Source organism: Symphodus melops, assembly GCF_947650265.1.
Source record: "Symphodus melops genome assembly, chromosome: 10".
NCBI classification, from domain to species: Eukaryota; Metazoa; Chordata; class Actinopteri; order Labriformes; family Labridae; genus Symphodus; species Symphodus melops.
Window position 1 is genome coordinate 24974929 of NC_136700.1, and position 21840 is coordinate 24996768.

Genomic DNA, 21840 nt, shown 5'->3' on the forward strand with positions numbered 1-21840 from the left:
TGCAAAACAAAACAATAAATGTTGGAATTCAAAGGGCGCCGGTGGAATTGTGGTTAGTTTGCGTGCCCGACATATGAATCCTGCGATCCATGAACCGAGTGACCCGGGTTCAAAATCAGAGCTTTGGGCTCCTTTTCTGCATGTCTCTCTTTGCCCGATTTCCATCTCAATCCACTGTGCTGTCTTTACAATAAATAAAATAAAAATCTTGGACTTGCAAGTGCAGATGAGGCCCGTTTTCATTTCTATCGTCCCCTACGCACCTGTGCAGGTGAAAATGAAACTGCATGTGTACTCATTCATTGTGTCGTGTATTATAATTAGCTTTACTTTACTTACTCACTATTGTATTAAAACAAAGTAAACTTTCCTCCGTGAAGCTTCCCTGACTTGTGTTTACCTACTCAGTGGTGTTTATTTTGACTGCTCTGTGTGTGTGTGTGTGTGATGTGAAAACAGTGTTGGATTCTGTTTTGATTTGGATATTTTTGTGTTTTAATAAATATGTTGAAAACAAAATGTAGGAGAAAAAAAACCTGAATTAATAAAGTGTCTGGTAAATCACAGGTTGTCTTCTTCCTGCTCCACTTTGTTCATTCACAGTGTATCAGAATATTCAGCTGGGATGTTTGTTGTGTTATTGTGCTGGAAAATAAAACACTAAAATAAGCAATTAAGTCATTATCTAAGCAGCTAATGTAAGCTAAATCAAATAGCTAGCACCGGTTCACTGTGGTACTTTAACGCTGCTTTTTAAGAGACTATCAGCCCACAGGAAACTCGAAAAGTTCCTCTTCCATTCAAAGTTACACAAAGGGCTTTGGTAAACTTTTTTTTTAACCTTGTGTGTTGTATCTAGCCAAACAGCTAATTAGCTTGTAAGCTAAGCTAGCTCCAGCAGTCTCCTCTTTTCCATCCTTCTCTCCGTCCTCTGCCACACACTCACCTCGGGCCTTTCCCAAACATACAGTCAAAAAATATATGACAGACTGTTTACTTTCTGGTTAACGTCATTATAAGTAAGGAGCAGTTAGAGAGGATGCTCTCTGTACCGAGCGGAGCCCCTTCCCCCTCCCTCCTCCTCCTCCTCCTCTACACAGCACCCAGCAGCGGTGTCACCAAAGCGGACTCGTTACTGTGTCTCCAGAGCCTAAAGGCCCCAGCGTCATTCTGGCTACATGCTCTAAAAAGCTTCATGACAACCTTTAATAAGGGACCTCGAGCTCGTGGACAGGCCTCGTCTTACCTTTGCTTTGGTAATGATGTGTGTGGCCAGTTTAACAACCGCGAAATTTCCCTTGCCGATGGTCCGCTCGATTTCGTAGTGGCCCACTCTGGCTGGGGGGGGCCTGGTGGCCGGAGTGTGGCAGGGATTGGCGATGCACCCAGGGTCCGTGTTGGTACGGCTCGATCGGCAGATGCCGGCGGGTGGCTGGGCCGGGTTCTGAGGGCCCATGCCTGCTGCGTGTGTCGGTCGGGCAGGGTGCGTAATCCCGGCCGCAGCGGGCCCAGCAGCACCTCCGCTTGACACGGCCGCCATCTTCTCCTCAGCCTCTCTGCGGGAACAACAAGCAGCCCTAGCGCAGCGCGCGTCTCGGGCACGCCCCCGCCCCTGCGTCATTTTACGTGGAACGCTCGTCCGCAGCGCCCTCTCTAGGTTGTAACCATGGCAACGACGAGCGTAACAATGACTTCATCCACAGAAACGTATTGTGGTTGCCTTGGCGACAAAGAAGTGCGCATTATCACTCTGGTTCCCATGATTCAGTGATTCCTTGCAAACTGCAAACAGGACACATCCCTCTTTCCTGCCCCTTTTAAATACCAACATGACTTTCTGTGGATAGAATCAGACGGCCAACCTGACTGCGTTTATCTTCCTTTATTTATAAAATCAAATATTAAATGTAATAATAGCCTACAATCTAAAACATTAAACAGTATAATAATCTCAGAGTCTATTTACTCAAGGACTAGGCTAAATAAATGTGTAGGCCTATTTGTTCTTGATTTTGTAATTAAATATCCGTGGGTCCTTCTTTTCAGATCCAAACACAAACAACCTCTTTTGGTTTTAATGGGCTAATCTGTTTCTGGCATTAAACATACAGACAGTTAATGTTTTATAAAGCAACCACATTTCAACATGTGCGCTGAAAACACTGTTCTCTGACATTCATTAGTTAAATACTTTATTAGGTTTATAAAAATGTAAAGTCAGTGGTGTAATGCAGGGTAAACGCAGATATACAGATTATACACACTTATTTATCTTTATTTATCTCCATAGAGTATAACCACCATCTAAATCTCCACTTCAAACCAATGAACGATTGACAATTTTGTAGTAACCCTATGCTTCAGTTTTTTTTCTATGCTGGTAAAGGGATAATCCTCCCTTCATTGTCTGTAATTTCCAAGCACACAATAAAATATGCAAGATATGTCTTACATGTCAATTTTTAAAACAGGGGCCATTATCCCCTGTTGGACGGGATACTTAAAAAAAGCACATTTTAAGGAATATTAAGGCACCACTACACCACTGTGTATTAAGTATGGAGCTATGGCAGTGGCACAATACATTGTTCCAGGAAGCATACTTTCAGAAAGTCCCATTTTACATTTGTATATCTTTTCTTTATTGCTACATTTGTTTATTCATGTGAATGTACAATTTTTGGATTAAACATAACAGAAAAAAACCTCCAGCAGCTTCAAATAAATGTCAAGCAATCGTGACACTATACGGTTTTATTTGTTATTATTTATGATAAGAGTCACTGCTCGTCAACAGGCAAGGCAGGCAACTGTTTGGGGCCCCACGCAGACCATTATGAGGCCTCATTATTTCAACCAAAATGTTCAGGAAAATTAAAGGGGAAACTTTGCGTTATACGTGGTTTTATTTTTATGCAAAACAGGTTGTTTTCCAACAGGACATTTCGTCGCGGTGCTGTGCCTTCGAACATGCTGTAGACAGCGACACCGCACGGCAAAGAGGAGCTACTGCACCCTGTTCTGACTAAATACCTGGACGCTGCCAAGACTGACCTTCAGGGTGCATGTCTTGCAGCAGATGAAATTCTCTAAACACTGGCATGCTGCTGCTTTTATCAATATACTCGGGGTGATTTCTTCATGCACACACTAAGGAGATTGTTTTATAGTACGAGTAGTTTTCAGAACTGCATTTAAAGTATTAATAGGCTGCTACTTATACCAATAGACTTTGAATTATTTAGAGAAAACAGACACATCTATCTAAAGATAGACATTTAACAACCCCATGGAGCTTGAATAGAATGATCCTTTTGCTCAAGTATTTGATGGGGTCGGCTCTTGGTTTTATCTTGATTTTTTTTTTCTTCCTGATTGTGGGAAACCAAAACTGTAATTGTGATTGAGATTGGATTAATTGTCCAGCCCTAGTTCAGAGAAAGCAACCTTTTTTTGATCGAGGTGTGGACAGCAGCACATGTCATGCCAGTATTAAAGGGATCCACCTAAACAGCTATAGACTCTTATCTAAACTCTGCTTGTCTGCCAAGGTACTATCAGTAATGAACTAACAGATATTGAATCTAAAGATTGCATCACACCCAGTTCTGAATAAAATGACTCAGGTTGCATCTGAGATAAAAGCGGGTGCAGCTATAGGTTCGTCTTCCATGATGAATAGCAGAACGCCCTTACTGTCACAGGCATCCACAGTTACAAACAACTTAAAGACTCACATTCAGGTGAGCCGTACAAGGGATGGAGCATTGGATAATTTTTTTTTAAATATTTTACATTTTTCTTAAAGACATAAATGATTTACCTTCTTATTTACGTTTTGTGCTGATTCCCAAAGGCAGTTAGCAGCTGTCACCTTAAAGCTGATGGATTCATCATGTCCTTTGATAAACTTGCTCTGGTGAAAGAGCTTTCAGTGTGTTTGCTCCATCATCTTGGTCTGAGCTGCAGAGTCACCTCACTAAACTAGAGCATTTAGTCACCATGGACGATTTTAAAAGCAGGATAAAGAATCATGTGACGACTCTCTGCACATGTTTTTTTTTTTTTCTGCTGAAAGCTTCTGATTTCTTATTTGTTTATTGTCTGTCTTTTGTTCTCCATCTGAAACTTTAATAATGCTTTCTTTAATAATAATCTAATCATGAATCTCAATGAGAATATTTTACAGTTTTATATGCACCTGTACTTTTTTTTTTTAACATCTATTTTAAAAGCTATAAGAGCCATGTTGTTTTTATATTTGCTCTTGAATCAAAACATAAAAGAGTGGTAAATGGAAGCGTCATGACGTAATCACGCTTACATTGTTTACAGTCAGAGCTTGTTGACGTCAGACGTCGACGTTTCACGCTGTAAACATTGAACCTCTTCACTCTCCGCACCGGAATTATCAGCGTACAGGCCACGGCTCCGAAAAACTGATTTCTGGTACAGCTTCGTGCTGCTTTATTTTATTTTTTATTTTTTTTGTCACGAAGCTGGAATTAAAAGAAAAAGAAGATGATTCCTGACGAAATAGCAAACAATGCTAAAGTTAGCATGGCTCGCTAACAGCCTTTTTTCCTGACAGAAAACTATCACTGTCACCTTGTTGTGTTGAAACCTGGCTCATCTGCTGCATGACTGACAGATCTGAGCTCTGTTTGTGTGACACTAGAGGAAGGATCGTGTCTTAAGTGATGTAAACACCCAGCTGCTTCCGTTAGCTTGTTTGCCAGCAGCTGTTGTTGTGTCGGTGGATGGGGTGGAGTTGTTATTAGTGTTGCTTCTCTAATGTCATATTTTAGTTGGCAACTGTGGAGTACGTTGTCAGACAAAATGGTGTTTCGAAGCTGCTGGAAATCTCGACATAAAAACGGCTGTAGAGCTGCGCCTGGTTGGATCCGACCCGGATCTGCAGCTCTCCTGCTCTTCTGGTTCTGTGTGATCCAGTTCGTGTGCCGAACCGGGGCTGCGGGAGAGACCAAGAACGTGTTCCAGAAAGACGCAGAGTTTGATGTCACCTACAACGACACGGTTACAAGCGAGAACCAGACCATCTATGCTTTCAATCACACCATCTCCAGGAACAAGGTGAGAGGATCATTAATAATTCATGTAATCCCAAAACAACAACAACAACAACCAAGTGAAGCTATGCAACAGTTTAAAGGTGGAGTGGAAGCTATGTCCAAACACCAAACATGATTTTCATAAGGCACAGGGCTTTAAAATTGGTCGTTAATTCATATTCAATATATTTAACTTATCTCCTCGTTGAAAATATTATAATGCAGTTTAGGGAATCAATCAATCAGTAACAACCTGAAACCTTGACCATGGACTAAAACTAAGATTGGAGATGTCCTGATGCAACTTTTTCTCTTCCGATATGAGACTGACATCGCAGCCTTCAGTACTGGCCGAAACCGATATCGATCCGATACTATATCAGCATGAATCATCATACTTTTATGACTTATTTTGTAGTGTATGTATGTTGTAAGAAAAGGCTCAATTAAGTGATGTTACTTTAAAAAAATCACAGCAGTGAACACTAGTAGGTACGAGAAAAATGACCCATTTATTATTAACCAATAGAGTTACATAAATGTTAACCTTCAACATAATATCTACAGTATTCTACAAGTGAATAAAATAATAAATCAGAAGACCCTGAAAAAAAAAATCCAATAAAAACACATTATACTTTTAAAGTGCAAACAATTCAAGTTGGCACAGATGCCTCCCTGGAGTATCTTTGTTTTGTTTTGTGAGTTCATACCAGACGATAACAACACACCAGGTGATAGTTTGTGCTCGAAAATAACCACACAGTATGTCTACAGATAGAACTGTCACGGTACGATTGTTGTGATTGATTTGAGTCAAACAGGAAGAGGATTACGTTTCTGACATTACTGTTGATGCGTCGAGCGGCCACGCTGGATTTAAACTCCCAGTGGGAGCGTTCCTGATGATGTATCCGACCGGGAACTCCCACTCCAACTTCAAAATGGAAATCAGTGCTGAATGATAGATAGATAGATAGATAGATAGATAGATAGATAGATAGATAGATAGATAGATAGATAGATAGATACTTTATTGATCCCGAGGGAAATTCAGAATGTGTGAAATGTAACCCGTGTCCTGCTCTTCTTTGGGTTTCAGACGGAGGGAGTGCGTGTGACCGTAGACCTGCTGTCACAGGGTTTGGAGAGTCCCATCCTGTTTGTTGTACGACAGAAGCAAGCTGTGCTGTCTTTTCAAGTCCCTCTCATACTGAGAGGCCTGTGAGTATCCCCACCTCACTGGACTACATGAAACTCTTCTGAATTTATACAGATCCACAATATTTCCAAAAGTGAGCGATAACTAGAATCGGCTCTGGAAGAGTCTTACTGTCCCGTCACACACTGCGTTCAAATGACATGGAGATTATTATTATTTATTATTATTATTATAACTTTCTGATACTTTACATGACGGTGTAAAAACACATACTTCATGCATTTTAAAAACAATACAATCAAAGCTTGAAGATAACTTCAGATATATTTAAGTCAAATCTGCTGCGAGTCTTCGTTCCACACAGATGTGCAGTGTGAAAAACAAGAAATGAGCCAACACTGGGCGACCCGGACTTCTAATTATGTAGCCGTGGTATCTTAACGGTTATCGATCATCTGATGCTTAATAGTATTATTATTATTATTATTATTATTATTATGTGACAAGCTTGATTGGCTGTGCTTGTTTTATTGTTTGTAGAGATGTTAGGTGATTCAGGGTCAGATTGATTCTTTCATTTTAAGGAATAATCATTATTTATATACAAACAATATTTCATTGTTTGTGGATTTAGCAAGCCTTCAGGTCGGCTGAAGATCTGCTGGGGGGGCATTTCCCACACTCTGGTGTATAGTCCAACATGGTGCAACACCTGAATGGCCTCAGCCGCTCACATGGTCTGGCCTGTGTCAGCTGATTACTGATGAACCTTGGACTTTCACTTCCTCCTCTGAGACCCACAAGGCCCGGCCCGCCTTACTGTAAATGAGCTACACATGTGTCTTCAGCTTACGGTTCCTTCTGGTTTATGAAGAGGCTGTCACATGCTCTTTTAAATAGAAAACAAGCCACGGCCATCTCTTTGCTCTGTGTGGCTGGATTTATATTCATCCTGTCCAGAGGTTCTTAACAAGGCCATGTGATTTTAAAAACAGCAATCCTTTAAGCCCATCTTGATTTATTCCTTCATGAAGTCGTCCCTGGCATCATTTATCTCGTCTCTTCCATCACAGCTGTGTTTAATGAAAACATCTGAAGGGGACCAGGAGAACTGATTCTCTCTCTCTCCTCTTTGTCCAGCTACCAGCGGAAGTACCCCTACAATCATGTTGGCCGGACGCTGTGTCAGCCTCCGACCCGGGCCCTCTCTGAGACCCAGTACTTCTTTGTGGATGTGTCTACACTCTCCAGTCAGGACACCAGCTACCAGCTCCGGGTCAGCCGTGTGGAGAGCTTCACCCTGCAGTGAGTTACATTTCATGTTTCATACAAACATTGCTTGAATTCCACGGCTTAATCCATTTGACAACAACTGGGTTTGGTAGAAAGCAGCTGACTGTCGTGTCTGACGCATCATCTGATCCTTGATTACAGGACGGACAAGAAATTCAGCTTCACCGCGTCACCGTCCCAACCTCAGGTAAACAGCGTGAGCCGCAAGCTTTGTGTGCTCATGAGTGACACGAGGTGCATCTTTACCACGGGGGAAGTTTTCTCACACATGTTTGGAGCGGGCCGGGGTACGAGTGGGGGTGTGGAAGTTACAGATGATGAGAAAGATGAGCGAGGGAAAGTACGAGGGGAAGGGATTTCCTTAGTTTCTGTAAGTGCTCTCTGACAGGTTCTGCTTTTTAATGTGGCCGTCTGTAGCAGCTCTTACATGAAACTTCTTCTCCACATAGAACATGACGCAGTGAAGAGAGGAAGAGTTTGTTTCAAATCCACACTTGTTGAATTACTCCCCTCATGACTCCATCTTGTTTTTTGTCTTCTCTCTGACACCCACTTTTCTCAGTACTTCAAGTATGTCTTCCCAGACGGGGTGGACACTGTGATCGTCAAGGTCAACTCAGACATGACCTTTCCCTGCTCGGTTATGTCCGTCCAGGACATTCAGGTACAATACTTACTTTTCTTCATGTAATATATGTTTTAAAAGGAAGTTACAAAGGCAGCAAGAAACAAAAAAGCAGACAAGTCAGAAACTCAGAAAACTGGTCAGCATGCAGCGAATCCATTTCTGATGTTTGCAGGTTTATTTGAGATTTTCTCATCTTTTTTTCCTCCTTATCCTGGGCGGGTGTCTGTGCATGTTTCTTCCCTCTTTTAAAACCTCTTGTGTGATTTTTTTTCTGTTCAAGTGTCCAGTCTATGACCTTGACAACAACGTGGCCTTCATCGGGATGTACCAGACCATGACCAAAAAAGGGGCGATCACTGTGCAGGTAGTTTTGAAGACGGGTCACATGAGGCGTACTGCAGTCATCTGTCACAGCACCTCACAAACACATTCATCTCTTTGTCTCTTTCTGCCATCTAGAGGAAAGACTTCCCCAGCAACAGCTTCTACGTGGTGATCGTGGTCAAAACAGAGGACGAGGCGTGCGGTGGTCCGCTGCGCTTCTACCCTCTTCGCCCCGATGAGCTGATCGACGCTGGAAACCGAAGCAAGACCATCGATGTGATGGTCTCTCCTGCTATCAACTGTGAGTCACAAATATTCATTTATGGTTTAATGAGTTGAAATCATCAGGACTGACGCTGAGCATTGACGACACGCTGTCACTGTGCAGCTCTTAAACGTGTTGATCCACACGTGCAAATAATGTAGCACTAACAGATGTTAGCAGTCAATGTTTATTTATTGAGCCAAATCAATTGAACATTAGCATACCATCATGTTTAATATCCCTACATCTTCAAGCTCTTCTTCTCGCCGATCCTCGCTCCCGTCCTGCACACATGACCTCCGGTTCGAGGAGCTGGAAGGTCCGCTCTTCTACCACTTTAGACTCAACGTATTAGTCTCAAACAGTCAGGGTGGTTCAGTGAAGCTGTGAAGAGGCTAACAGTAAATATCTCTCCACAGCCGAGGTCTACGTGATGGGCATGCTCTTCTGCCTGGGCATCTTCCTCTCCTTCTACCTGCTCACCTTGCTCATGGCCTGTGTGGAGAACACGAGGTAAGATTTGTTTGGCTAATATTCCCATGTCCACCGCTCCGAGCGCTCACGATGAGCAGCTTCCGACTTTTCAGAAAGCCGCTCCTTTCCAAATGTATGATACTGCACATAGTCTGTCTGTCTCGTGTCAACTTCCTGTTTGCTCCTTTTCTCATCGGGGAAAGGAAAAATCTGAAATATAAAAACATGCAGTAAAAAGTAAGACAGCAGTGTCGGTCGTACTGCTGCTGTTCGTGCAAACACAGCCAGAGCTTTTCTGCCCGGAAGGAAGCGCTCGGTGGACATTTTATGGAATATAAAGAATTTGAATATTCAAGTCGTCCTCTTTGTGTCTGCAGAATGAAGAAGAGGGAGGTTTTTCGGATTCCTGCTGACATGTCTCCTGCTGAGACAGGTAACCCTGCAGCTACAGAGAGAATGGACCAACCCATTAAGGGCTCATGACGGGGGGGTAGCCAATCAAGTCTCAAGCTTTCTGTGTTATTTAACGTGTGTGTGTACTGAATGTGTGTCTCTCACTCTCTCTCCCTCATGCTTATGTGTGGTTCAGCCTCTCTGCTTGGGAAGAACGGAGATGGTATACAGACTGTTTCTCCTTTTTATTCACTGGCTGCATTTTGTTGTCACTGTGTCGATCATCTGTGGATGCATGCGATAGCTCACAGACTCCCAGAACTCATATTTGTCCTGTCACATTTCCCTGCCCTAAACTCACTACGTGAAAGTGATCGCTCACCGTGCACACGCAGCTTTGACCTCACGTGACCTCACCACTAACATGTTTACATGTTAACTTTAGTGTTGTGATATGTAATAAAATTGTCTGCCATTCCCAGAAAAATTAGCGAAAAAGTTTGAGACGACCCCCGGCCTGGCACCGATCCAAGGCCCGGTTCTTGGGGACGGCTGTACTAAATAATAGTCTCCAACAAGTTTCACCTGAGATGATTTCAAGCGTAAAATAGAATTGGTTTTACGACTAAATACAGGAGACAACCAGAGGGAGATTATACTTCTTCTTCATTAATCGTCCTCACCGGTTCAGTCACCACGCTTCACGTCTGCACCGCTCCGTGTGTGTGTGTGTGTGTGTGTGTGTGTGTGTGTGTGTGTGTGTGGGGCACATTTTTAAACGTTCACTGAAAAACTATTATTTCAAATCTGCAATTTTTTTTTCATGTCCTCACGAGGATGGACCTGAAACGGAAACATTTGTGAAAGAGTTAGAGTAAAGATATGACGAGGAGGAGCTGTCAATCAACATTTCCCCCATGTGACCCCATGCAGACCCCCGTCACGCACCCGTTTCCTCTCCTGATCCGTGCATGTGTTGTCGCCTCGCTCACTCATCTCCGTGTGCGCGCTGTGGCGCTGCTCCTTTTAAATGTGTGTGTCACTGTCTTTACAGGGAAGATACCAGGTGTGCAGTATGAATACGGCTCCTTTGGTGAGTTTTCTTTAGTTTTTTTATTCTGCTTTGTTGCCTTGAATGTTTCTGTGATTTGACTCTGTGGCTCCTCTTCTTCTCCAGCTGACAATGGCAGCACGCTCAGCTCGGACGCCATCACTGACAGCGCCACATCCACCGACAACTATGGATACACAGGTATGGGCAAACACAGACGCGCTTCATATTCTCCGTCCCACGACAGCACTTTGCAGTTTGCTCTCCTAAGAGTTGGTACTCAGATACTTCTTCTTTAGTAAAGATTAGACAGTTTACAGCTCTCAGTTCCAAAGTTTAGGTGCATCAACCTGGAAGGCACAGTCTCCTCTTGTTCTTAGTCCGGTGCGAGCAGCAGACCCTGATCAGAGGTCAGAGGACCTCAGGGACCTGCTGGTGTTGTGTGGCTGCAGCTGCTCAGAGATGCAGGCAGGAGCTTCACATCGAGGTCGCAGCCTGAACTCTAAACTTTAAACTCATGTTCAGCTGCTGCTCTAAACATTTCTAACGTGAGTCGTCTGCTTGAACTGCTCTTCTGATGCACGTAAGTATTTTTGCGAGTTGGTGTTTAAAAAAAACCAAAACACATCTCGTGTGTTTAGGACTTTATTTTTCTGATCTTGTTATTCGCAGCACTTGAAGTTTAAAATTCTGCTTGTGTGAAGTTTGTCTTTATAGCCCGGCTCATTGATTCCCTGTGTTGTCTTCACTCATCAGGACAGGAGATTTTCAAACGTCGCCCAATCCTCAATCACCTTCAGCACATAGCCGTCAGCATCGGTGACACACTGCCGCCTCATTGGCTGAATCAGTTCAGAATTGACACCAAACCAATCAGCACTGTGTGAATGGAAAATCAGATGAATTCAAATGTTGATGCGGCCAGATTCAAAATCTTGTGAAAGTAAAATTAAAAAAAACCCGACATCAAGCGTGAGATGAGCCGCGCTCCTTCTGTGATATGAAGCTGACTTATTTGACGATTGCATGAAATCTTTGCATCCCCCATAATTCTTCATCTGATTCAGACTGAAGACGATGATTTCCCTTCCTTGGTTTCTTCTGACCACGTCCTTCTCTCTTCCCGTTCGGTCAGAGCGCTCGCTGGACAGTGTCGGACGAAGCAGACTAGAGTCTTTGAGCTCTGTGGAGGAGGACGACTACGACACGCTGGACGACATCGACTCAGACAAAAACATCGTCCGCACCAAGGTGAGCCTTGATATTTATATTTCAGAATGACGACGGAGCTCTTCTTGTAAAGACTCTTCTTACAAACACAAGCGACGTCCTCTCCTCTCTACAGAAATTCCTCTATGTGTCCGACCTGTCTCGCAAAGACAAGAGGATCCTCAGCAAGAAATACCAAATCTACTTCTGGTGAGGAAAGCGCTTAGTTCATGAAATGATTCAAACGCAGCATCGCTGGAACTGACGGTCTAATCATTCTCCTCTTTCCAGGAACATTGCCACGATCGCCGTGTTTTATGCGCTGCCTGTCATCCAGCTGGTCATCACCTATCAGACGGTTTGAGACATGCACAGTGCTTTTATAAAAACTCCCTGTTAGATTAGATGATCCTGTAGTGCTGTAATGACTCGCTTGCTCTTCCTCAGGTGGTCAACGTCACAGGAAACCAGGACATCTGCTTCTATAACTTCCTGTGTGCTCACCCCCTGGGAGCGCTGAGGTGTGTGCTTAGCATGTGTGTGATGTCACATCCTCCAAAGTGGAGCGACGGGTTACTGACTCTCAGCTGCTGTCCTTCACAGTGCTTTCAACAACATCCTCAGTAACATGGGCTACGTGATGCTGGGTCTGCTCTTCCTGTTCATCGTGCTCAAAAGAGACATCATCCACAATCGAGCCCTGGTCCGCAACGATCTCAACGCGCTGGTAAGACACGTGCACACACACACACACACACACATACACAAACATGGGTATTTACAATACTTACATTACAGAGAGACAACTCTCCGTAATGTTTTGAATTTGGACTGCAGTACCCATTTTAAACACTAGGGGTCCGAGTTACATACTGCTCCTTTAATCACTGTTTTCTGTGCTACATTAGTGTTGACCATGTTGGGCGTTAAGGTCAGTCAAAAGTGACCTTTTCTTCTTCTCTGCTTCCCAGGAATGTGGAATCCCGAAGCACTTTGGTCTCTTTTATGCCATGGGAACGGCTCTGATGATGGAGGGTCTGCTCAGTGCCTGCTACCATGTCTGTCCCAACTACACCAACTTCCAGTTCGGTAAGACTGCCACCCGCAGGCGGTGAAATCAAAACCACGAAGGACCCAACCTAGTCTTCTCACTTTGCAATGAAGGGTCTAAAATAAATAACCTCACAACCTTCCTCCTCTTTTTGACCACTTCCCTGAGAGCGCAGAGCACGTCTATGCACATACTGTACGGGTTCACCAGTCAGACAGGTATGATGGTGCACGGGTCATTCAGCAGGGTCATCTGAACAGGAAGAGGAACACGCTCATAGTTACCCGCTGTGGTCAGACTGAGAGCTGCTGCATCCTGAACCATCTGCAGACCTGGCAGGAGGTCACAGAGAGGAGACGGAGGCATGAAGAAGGACCTGGACTTCCTTAGATGACAGGACTGTAGCTTACCATCCAGTGACCAATCTAAACCAGACATCACACACATGAGCATGAGGTTTAGGTCATGTTTTATTTAGTCTCATATCTGCAGGTTAGAGCTGCAGACTCGCAGTGAAGATGATCAGATCCCCCTCCTCCTCCTCCTCCTCCTCCCCCTCCTCCTCCTCCTCCTTCTCCTCCTCCTCCTCCTCCTCCTGTGATTGTTTGAGGTAGATGAACCATCTCTTTTTTTTTCACAGACACCTCCTTCATGTACATGATTGCTGGACTCTGCATGTTGAAGCTTTATCAGAAGAGACACCCTGACATCAACGCCAGTGCTTACACAGCCTACGCCTGCCTGGCTGCCGTCATCTTCTTCTCTGTGCTGGGAGTGGTAGGTGCACGCACACACACACACACACACACACACACACACACACACACACATAAATATCGGCTCCCCTTCATGTCGGTGTGTTTTGCAGGTGTTCGGGAAAGGAAACATGGTGTTCTGGATCGTGTTCTCTGTGATCCACATTCTGGCCACTCTGCTGCTGAGCACTCAGCTTTACTACATGGGCCGCTGGAGGCTGGGTAAGCTCCTCGCCATCATCTTTGCTTTACTGCTAAACGTTCAGACACGTCTGCTTTAAGCAACAACATGTAACAGTTCCACATTGAAAAAGTAGTTTAAAATTCAGTCTAATAGTTCAACAACTTTCAACAGGCAGAACAGTCTCTCTCATGTCCACAGATGAGCCCAGCTTTACGCTAGTAGCCAGTTAGCTCGTCTCGGGGCTGTTTGATATGATGGCTGAGGACGATGACAGAAGAAGTTAAGAAGCTCTGAGCAGAGTGAACGTCCTGCAGATATGAATCAGAGTGAGACGTAGCGTTAGCCTGTCATCGTTGTCTCATGTTCAGCAGCTTCACCGCCTGCAGAAAGTCGTCTTAACCAAAGTTCTGTCTCAGCTTTGCATCCAAATGAACAAATGATGGTGAAAGTGAGTCTCATGCACGAGCTCTAACAATGCAGTGTGAATCTTTGGGTGACTTCTGGATTCAGAGTCTGTTTCTGCATGAGTTCATACTTCAGGATTTCTTCGAACTCAGTCTCAGAGACTGGCTGAAGTTTTTGCTGCTCCGCTTGTTATTCTACAGAGTTAAAGAGCTAGCTTTAGCACTTAGCAGGGAGTCACTCGTTGAGAAACTTTACTTTGTTTTCACACCTCTGGTAGCAGCACAGTATAAACTGTACAGACGTTTGAAAATGGTCTCCAATTAATAAATAAATAAATTGAATTCAAATAATAAAAAAAAAAATACAATAAATAAATAAAAATAAAATAATAAAAAAGAAATAATTCTCTAATAAAAACAATAGTTTGTTGCACAGGAAGGAGATGTTTTGAACATGTTGCAGCTAACCCCCCCTCATGTTTGTGTCAGACTCTGGGGTCCTGCGCAGGATGGTGAACATCATCTACACAGACTCCATCAGACAGTGCAGCGGACCTGTACATTGTGAGTAAGACGCTTGTGTGACTTGTCAACGTGTTGAAGTTCTGTCGTGGACTGAATCGTGGAGATATGAGTGCTGCAGCTCAAACGCCGCACGAGTGATGCAGCCGTATTCAAGGCGTGACCGTCACCTCTCTGTGATGATTCGCCGTCAGGTGTAGGCAGCACGAGCCAATGAGGGAGCACGGCGCTCTCCGTGTGTGCTTCTGAAAGGCTCTGAGCTCCCACACTGTCATAGACCTGACAGGAAGTCGTGATGACAGCACAGCTTCATTTTGGCGCTGTCGCAGGATCGCACTACAAAAAGGGCTGCAGTGTAACACCGGGTCAGACATAAGCACCAATTCACTGAGTAACACCTGCTCTCCTTTATGACGGCAAAATCCTAAGCTTTCAAAGGAAACAGTAAATAAAGCTCTTCAGGTTGGAAAGAGTCCTCGAGTGAAGTCAAAGAGGAAAGAACTTTGACCGCACGCTGAGAGCTCGACTCGCACTGTGCTGACTCCACCAAGTGAAAACGAGGTGGTGGACTTTGTCTTCTATCGGGGAGACCCCGTCTACGTCCTGTGTCCTGTTTCTAAACATGTGTGCCCTGCTCTTTGTCTGACAGGACCGTATGGTTCTTCTCGTGATGGGGAATATCGTCAACTGGTCTCTGTAAGAAAACTTGATCTCCCTCCTTCACGCTGTACTAAGAAGAGAGCGTATACCACGTGTTTGAACGGTCTCTCTCTCTCTCTCTCTCTCTCTCTCTCTCTCTCTCTCTCTCTCTCTCTCTCTCTCTCTCTCTCTCTCTCTCTCTCTCTCTCTCTCTGCAGAGCGGCGTACGGACTCATATTTAGACCAAACGACTTCGCCTCCTACCTGTTGGCCATCGCCATCTGCAACCTGCTGCTCTACTTTGCCTTTTACATCATTATGAAGGTTTGCCTTTGCACCTGTCCTGCTTATGAAGTTGCATCTCGATGCACATAATGTTTTACATATCTGAAGCTGTTTTCTGTGTGTGTGTGTGTGTGTGTGTGTGTGTGTGTGTGTGTGTGTGTGTGTGTGTGTGTGTGTGTGTGTGTGTGTGTGTGTGTGTGTGTGTGTGTGTGTGTGTGTGTGTGTGTGTGTGTGTGTGTGTGTGTGTGTGTGTGTATGTGTGTATGTGTGTGTGTGTGTGTGTTTAGCTGCGGAGCGGTGAGAGGATCCAGTGTCTGCCGTTGGTGTGTATTCTCTTCACAGCGGTGGTTTGGGGCTTTGCGCTGTATTTCTTCTTCCAGGGACTCAGCACCTGGCAGGTCAGTCGCTCACAGAATCTCACAGAGCTGCTCGTTTTACCAACATCGTCATGACGTGGTGCAAGTTTACCGTGTGTGTTTTTTTTTTCTCCTGACGCAGAAAACTCCGGCCGAGTCTCGCGAGCATAACAGGGAATGCATCCTGCTGTCGTTCTTTGACGACCACGACATTTGGCACTTCCTCTCCTCTATCGCCATGTTTGGATCCTTCCTGGTAGGATTTTATTTCATCTTTTAGTTCATCAATTAGCAGCTCACATACTTAAAACACACACGGCTGAAGGAATGAGGTTTCCTCAGCCCTAGTTTCCTCAGCCCTCCTTTCCTCAGCCCTCATTTCCTCAGCCCTACTTTCCTTCAGCCCTACTTTCCTTCAGCCCTACTTTCCTCAGCCCTCCTTTCCTCAGCCCTCCTTTCCTCAGCCCTCATTTCCTCAGCCCTACTTTCCTTCAGCCCTACGTTCCTTCAGCCCTCCTTTCCTCAGCTCTCATTTCCTCAGCCCTACTTTCCTTCAGCCCTACTTTCCTTCAGCCCTACTTTCCTTCAGCCCTACGTTCCTTCAGCCCTCCTTTCCTCAGCCCTCATTTCCTCAGCCCTACTTTCCTTCAGCCCTCCTTTCCTCAGCCCTACTTTCCTCAGCCCTCCTTTCCTCAGCCCTACTTTCCTCAGCCCTCCTTTCCTCAGCCCTCATTTCCTCAGCCCTCATTTCCTCAGCCCTACTTTCCTTCAGCCCTCCTTTCCTCAGCCCTACTTTCCTTCAGCCCTACTTTCCTCAGCCCTACTTTCCTTCAGCCCTACTTTCCTCAGCCCTCCTTTCCTCAGCCCTCCTTTCCTCAGCCCTCCTTTCCTCAGCCCTCATTTCCTCAGCCCTACTTTCCTTTAGCCCTACTTTCCTCAGCCCTACTTTCCTTCAGCCCTCGTTTCCTCAGCCCTACTTTCCTTCAGCCCTCCTTTCCTTCAGCCCTCGTTTCCTCAGCCCTACTTTCCTTCAGCCCTACTTTCCTCAGCCCTCCTTTCCTTCAGCCCTCATTTCCTCAGCCCTACTTTCCTTCAGCCCTACTTTCCTCAGCCCTCCTTTCCTCAGCCCTCATTTCCTCAGCCCTACTTTCCTTCAGCCCTCCTTTCCTCAGCCCTCGTTTCCTTCAGCCCAACTTTCCTCAGCCCTCATTTCCTCAGCCCTACTTTCCTTCAGCCCTACTTTCCTCAGCCCTCCTTTCCTCAGCCCTCATTTCCTCAGCCCTCATTTCCTCAGCCCTACTTTCCTTCAGCCCTACTTTCCTCAGCCCTCCTTTCCTCAGCCCTACTTTCCTTCAGCCCTCCTTTCCTCAGCCCTCCTTTCCTTCAGCCCTACTTTCCTCAGCCCTACTTTCCTTCAGCCCTACTTTCCTCAGCCCTCCTTTCCTCAGCCCTCCTTTCCTCAGCCCTCCTTTCCTCAGCCCTCATTTCCTCAGCCCTACTTTCCTTTAGCCCTACTTTCCTCAGCCCTACTTTCCTTCAGCCCTCGTTTCCTCAGCCCTACTTTCCTTCAGCCCTCCTTTCCTTCAGCCCTCGTTTCCTCAGCCCTACTTTCCTTCAGCCCTACTTTCCTCAGCCCTCATTTCCTCAGCCCTCATTTCCTCAGCCCTCCTTTCCTCAGCCCTACTTTCCTCAGCCCTCCTTTCCTTCAGCCCTCGTTTCCTCAGCCCTACTTTCCTCAGCCCTACTTTCCTTCAGCCCTCCTTTCCTTCAGCCCTCGTTTCCTCAGCCCTACTTTCCTCAGCCCTACTTTCCTTCAGCCCTACTTTCCTCAGCCCTCCTTTCCTCAGCCCTCATTTCCTCAGCCCTCCTTTCCTCAGCCCTACTTTCCTCAGCCCTACTTTCCTTCAGCCCTACTTTCCTCAGCCCTACTTTCCTTCAGCCCTACTTTCCTTCAGCCCTCGTTTCCTCAGCCCTCCTTTCCTTCAGCCCTCATTTCCTCAGCCCTACTTTCCTTTAGCCCTACTTTCCTCAGCCCTCCTTTCCTTCAGCCCTCATTTCCTCAGCCCTACTTTCCTTTAGCCCTACTTTCCTCAGCCCTCCTTTCCTCAGCCCTCCTTTCCTCAGCCCTCATTTCCTCAGCCCTACTTTCCTTCAGCCCTCCTTTCCTCAGCCCTCCTTTCCTTCAGCCCTACTTTCCTCAGCCCTACTTTCCTTCAGCCCTACTTTCCTCAGCCCTCCTTTCCTCAGCCCTCCTTTCCTCAGCCCTCCTTTCCTCAGCCCTCATTTCCTCAGCCCTACTTTCCTTTAGCCCTCATTTCCTCAGCCCTACTTTCCTTTAGCCCTACTTTCCTCAGCCCTACTTTCCTTCAGCCCTCGTTTCCTCAGCCCTACTTTCCTTCAGCCCTCCTTTCCTTCAGCCCTCGTTTCCTCAGCCCTACTTTCCTCAGCCCTACTTTCCTCAGCCCTCCTTTCCTCAGCCCTCCTTTCCTCAGCCCTCATTTCCTCAGCCCTACTTTCCTTCAGCCCTCCTTTCCTCAGCCCTCCTTTCCTTCAGCCCTACTTTCCTCAGCCCTACTTTCCTTCAGCCCTACTTTCCTCAGCCCTCCTTTCCTCAGCCCTCCTTTCCTCAGCCCTCATTTCCTCAGCCCTACTTTCCTTTAGCCCTCCTTTCCTCAGCCCTCCTTTCCTCAGCCCTCCTTTCCTCAGCCCTCCTTTCCTCAGCCCTCATTTCCTCAGCCCTACTTTCCTTTAGCCCTACTTTCCTCAGCCCTACTTTCCTTCAGCCCTCGTTTCCTCAGCCCTACTTTCCTTCAGCCCTCCTTTCCTTCAGCCCTCATTTCCTCAGCCCTACTTTCCTTCAGCCCTCATTTCCTCAGCCCTACTTTCCTTCAGCCCTACTTTCCTCAGCCCTACTTTCCTTCAGCCCTACTTTCCTCAGCCCTCATTTCCTCAGCCCTACTTTCCTTCAGCCCTCGTTTCCTCAGCCCTACTTTCCTTCAGCCCTACTTTCCTCAGCCCTCCTTTCCTTCAGCCCTCATTTCCTCAGCCCTACTTTCCTTCAGCCCTACTTTCCTCAGCCCTCATTTCCTCAGCCCTCATTTCCTCAGCCCTACTTTCCTTCAGCCCTACTTTCCTTTAGCCCTCCTTTCCTCAGCCCTCCTTTCCTCAGCCCTACTTTCCTCAGCCCTCCTTTCCTCAGCCCTCCTTTCCTCAGCCCTCATTTCCTCAGCCCTACTTTCCTTTAGCCCTACTTTCCTCAGCCCTCCTTTCCTTCAGCCCTCGTTTCCTCAGCCCTACTTTCCTTCAGCCCTACTTTCCTCAGCCCTACTTTCCTCAGCCCTCCTTTCCTTCGGCCCTCATTTCCTCAGCCCTACTTTCCTTCAGCCCTACTTTCCTCAGCCCTCATTTCCTCAGCCCTCATTTCCTCAGCCCTACTTTCCTTCAGCCCTACTTTCCTCAGCCCTACTTTCCTTCAGCCCTACTTTCCTCAGCCCTCATTTCCTCAGCCCTACTTTCCTTCAGCCCTCCTTTCCTTCAGCCCTCGTTTCCTCAGCCCTCATTTCCTCAGCCCTCATTTCCTCAGCCCTCCTTTCCTCAGCCCTCCTTTCCTCAGCCCTCCTTTCCTCAGCCCTCCTTTCCTCAGCCCTCCTTTCCTTCGGCCCTCATTTCCTCAGCCCTACTTTCCTTCAGCCCTACTTTCCTCAGCCCTCATTTCCTCAGCCCTCATTTCCTCAGCCCTACTTTCCTTCAGCCCTACTTTCCTCAGCCCTACTTTCCTTCAGCCCTACTTTCCTCAGCCCTCATTTCCTCAGCCCTACTTTCCTTCAGCCCTCCTTTCCTTCAGCCCTCGTTTCCTCAGCCCTCATTTCCTCAGCCCTCCTTTCCTCAGCCCTCCTTTCCTCAGCCCTACTTTCCTCAGCCCTACTTTCTTTCAGCCCTCGTTTCCTCAGCCCTACGTTCCTTCAAAAAAGTTTGAGAACCACTGATTCAGAGCGACACGATAATAGTACTAAATTGAAATGTTGTCCCATCTCGATTTTCCCCCCCAAGGTCCTCCTCACCATGGACGACGACCTCGACAACGTCCAGAGAGACAAGATCTTCGTCTTCTAGCCGTGACGAGCTCGGCTCCTCCTCTCTGCCTTATCGCCTTCGTCTCGCGCTCGGTTTGCGTCTCATTGTGTACGTTAAAGAAGCACAGCCTGTTGTTCTCCAGGCTCGACGGTGGGAACGGCTTCGCTTCTCATCACTGGGCGGGGCGGGAATAAGTCCCTCCCCCAACCTGTGAATGGACAAAAAGTGTGCCAACAAAGAGCTGGGTCGACCTGAAGTGACGCTGAAGTGTTTCATCCTCTTGCTGCCATCATCAGTTTAACTGTTGTATCACTGTTTACTTACTGCTGACGATGTAATTAACAAGTGAAAAGAATATATACTGTATATCTAAATTAACTTATTTTATACCGTCCGCATACTTTGACCCTTCAAGTCAACACAGCTTTTGAAATGACTGTTTGTACGCCGTTTCTATGCTCTGTGTCTGTACAGGTGTGTGTGTGTGTGTGTGTGTGAGTGTGTGAGAGAGAGAGAGAACATGAACTGTCTGTCAGTGGCCTTTTAATGTCCTAATCGTGTTAGTCACATGCTGTGCTCTGATTGGTCAGATCATCCAGCTAGCCGTCCCTCTCATTGAAGGATAATAAAGGCGATGATTGTACCTCCTCGTTGACTGTCCTGAGGTCTGATCATTAAAGGTTTATTTGCACTGTACTGGAAACATTAAATGTCCATATTGCAATGAGCAATTTCTGAATAAAGGTCTGATTTTCAAACCCTCTTTGTGACTCTTTTCTTTGAACCTTGAGTGAACACCTGAAGCTTTTCTTTTTTCTACTGAAGCCGGACCGAGGTTCCTTCAGCCCGATGTAGAGCGAGCATACGGTTGAGGGAACATACGGTAGGGTTCATTAAGGGATATGGGGTTAAGGCGACAGACGCGCTCCCCTGTGCTGCAAATCAAAAGTTCCAAGATTAAGCAAACAATTGGTGGAGACTGCGCCCCTCTCGATGTCTTCAATAATAAAAAGCTTTTTTTAATTCTCTAACTTTTTAAATCGATCAATATTCATGTAATGACAATTATGTTTTTTTTTTTAAATCACATGTTCAAAGAAAACCTGATTTCACACATGCACCTTCATGACTGAAAAAAAAAACAAGACAAGGTGAGAACAGGATCACACATGAGTTTATAACAAATAACATTTATTAAAATATCTTCGAGAAAAATACAGAATTTACACAAATATATATTTATGCACAAAAGACTTTGTTTTCTTCTTCTGGGCCGGCACGTACGCTAAGTTTACAAGACTTTACATGTTCCAGGAAGGTAGTGAAAATAATTAAGTGCTTAAAACACAGACTTTTGTGTCTGTCAGCAATAAAAATACTGAAAAGAAACTGATGTCACATTTACAACAAAAAAAAAAAAAAAAAGCTTTGACCACTGACGTCGCTCACGAAGGACTGGCACAGAAACAAATGACCTGAAGCACTTTGTGTGTTCATCTTTCACAGCTGATAAAAGAAGTACAGTAATTAGCCCTCCGGATACTTCTCTCTGATTGTCTGGTCTTACTACGCCCTTGAGGATTTAACCCTTTCCTCTCTGACTCTGACGTGAACCGCTTGGCTCGAGTCTGGCACAAGTTAAAAACTGTAAACAACATATTCAAGTAGTGGAAAGGCCTTCCTATTTGCTCACACAGCG

General features: G+C 45.7%; 2 protein-coding genes across 4 annotated transcripts in view; one reads left to right on the forward strand and one right to left on the reverse strand.

Moving 5' to 3' along the window:
- sik3 (SIK family kinase 3) overlaps positions 1-1648 on the reverse strand; it is a 29229-nt gene extending 27581 nt beyond the window's left edge. For 2 of the 3 annotated variants that reach the window (XM_079353793.1, XM_079353791.1), the window contains exon 1: positions 1247-1559. In XM_079353793.1, the coding sequence (XP_079209919.1) occupies positions 1247-1540 (294 nt within the window). In that variant the 5' untranslated portion in view covers positions 1541-1559. Of the gene's footprint in view, positions 1-1246 lie in introns of all 3 variants that reach the window. The other variant, XM_079353792.1, reaches the window with a different exon arrangement.
- A 2712-nt stretch (positions 1649-4360) lies between these two features.
- Positions 4361-20904, forward strand: sidt2 (SID1 transmembrane family, member 2). The gene is given in 27 exon segments (XM_079353797.1): positions 4361-5094; positions 6175-6296; positions 7375-7539; positions 7669-7714; positions 8090-8191; positions 8436-8519; positions 8615-8780; positions 9164-9257; positions 9596-9651; positions 9808-9834; positions 10666-10704; positions 10789-10863; positions 11798-11913; positions 12008-12081; positions 12163-12229; positions 12319-12392; positions 12475-12598; positions 12843-12960; positions 13563-13699; positions 13791-13899; positions 14755-14821; positions 14823-14829; positions 15437-15483; positions 15645-15750; positions 15999-16109; positions 16210-16323; positions 20118-20904. Coding segments are annotated over 27 exon segments (2610 nt in total). The 5' UTR covers positions 4361-4794; the 3' UTR covers positions 20181-20904.
- The last annotated feature ends 936 nt before the right edge of the window (positions 20905-21840 follow it).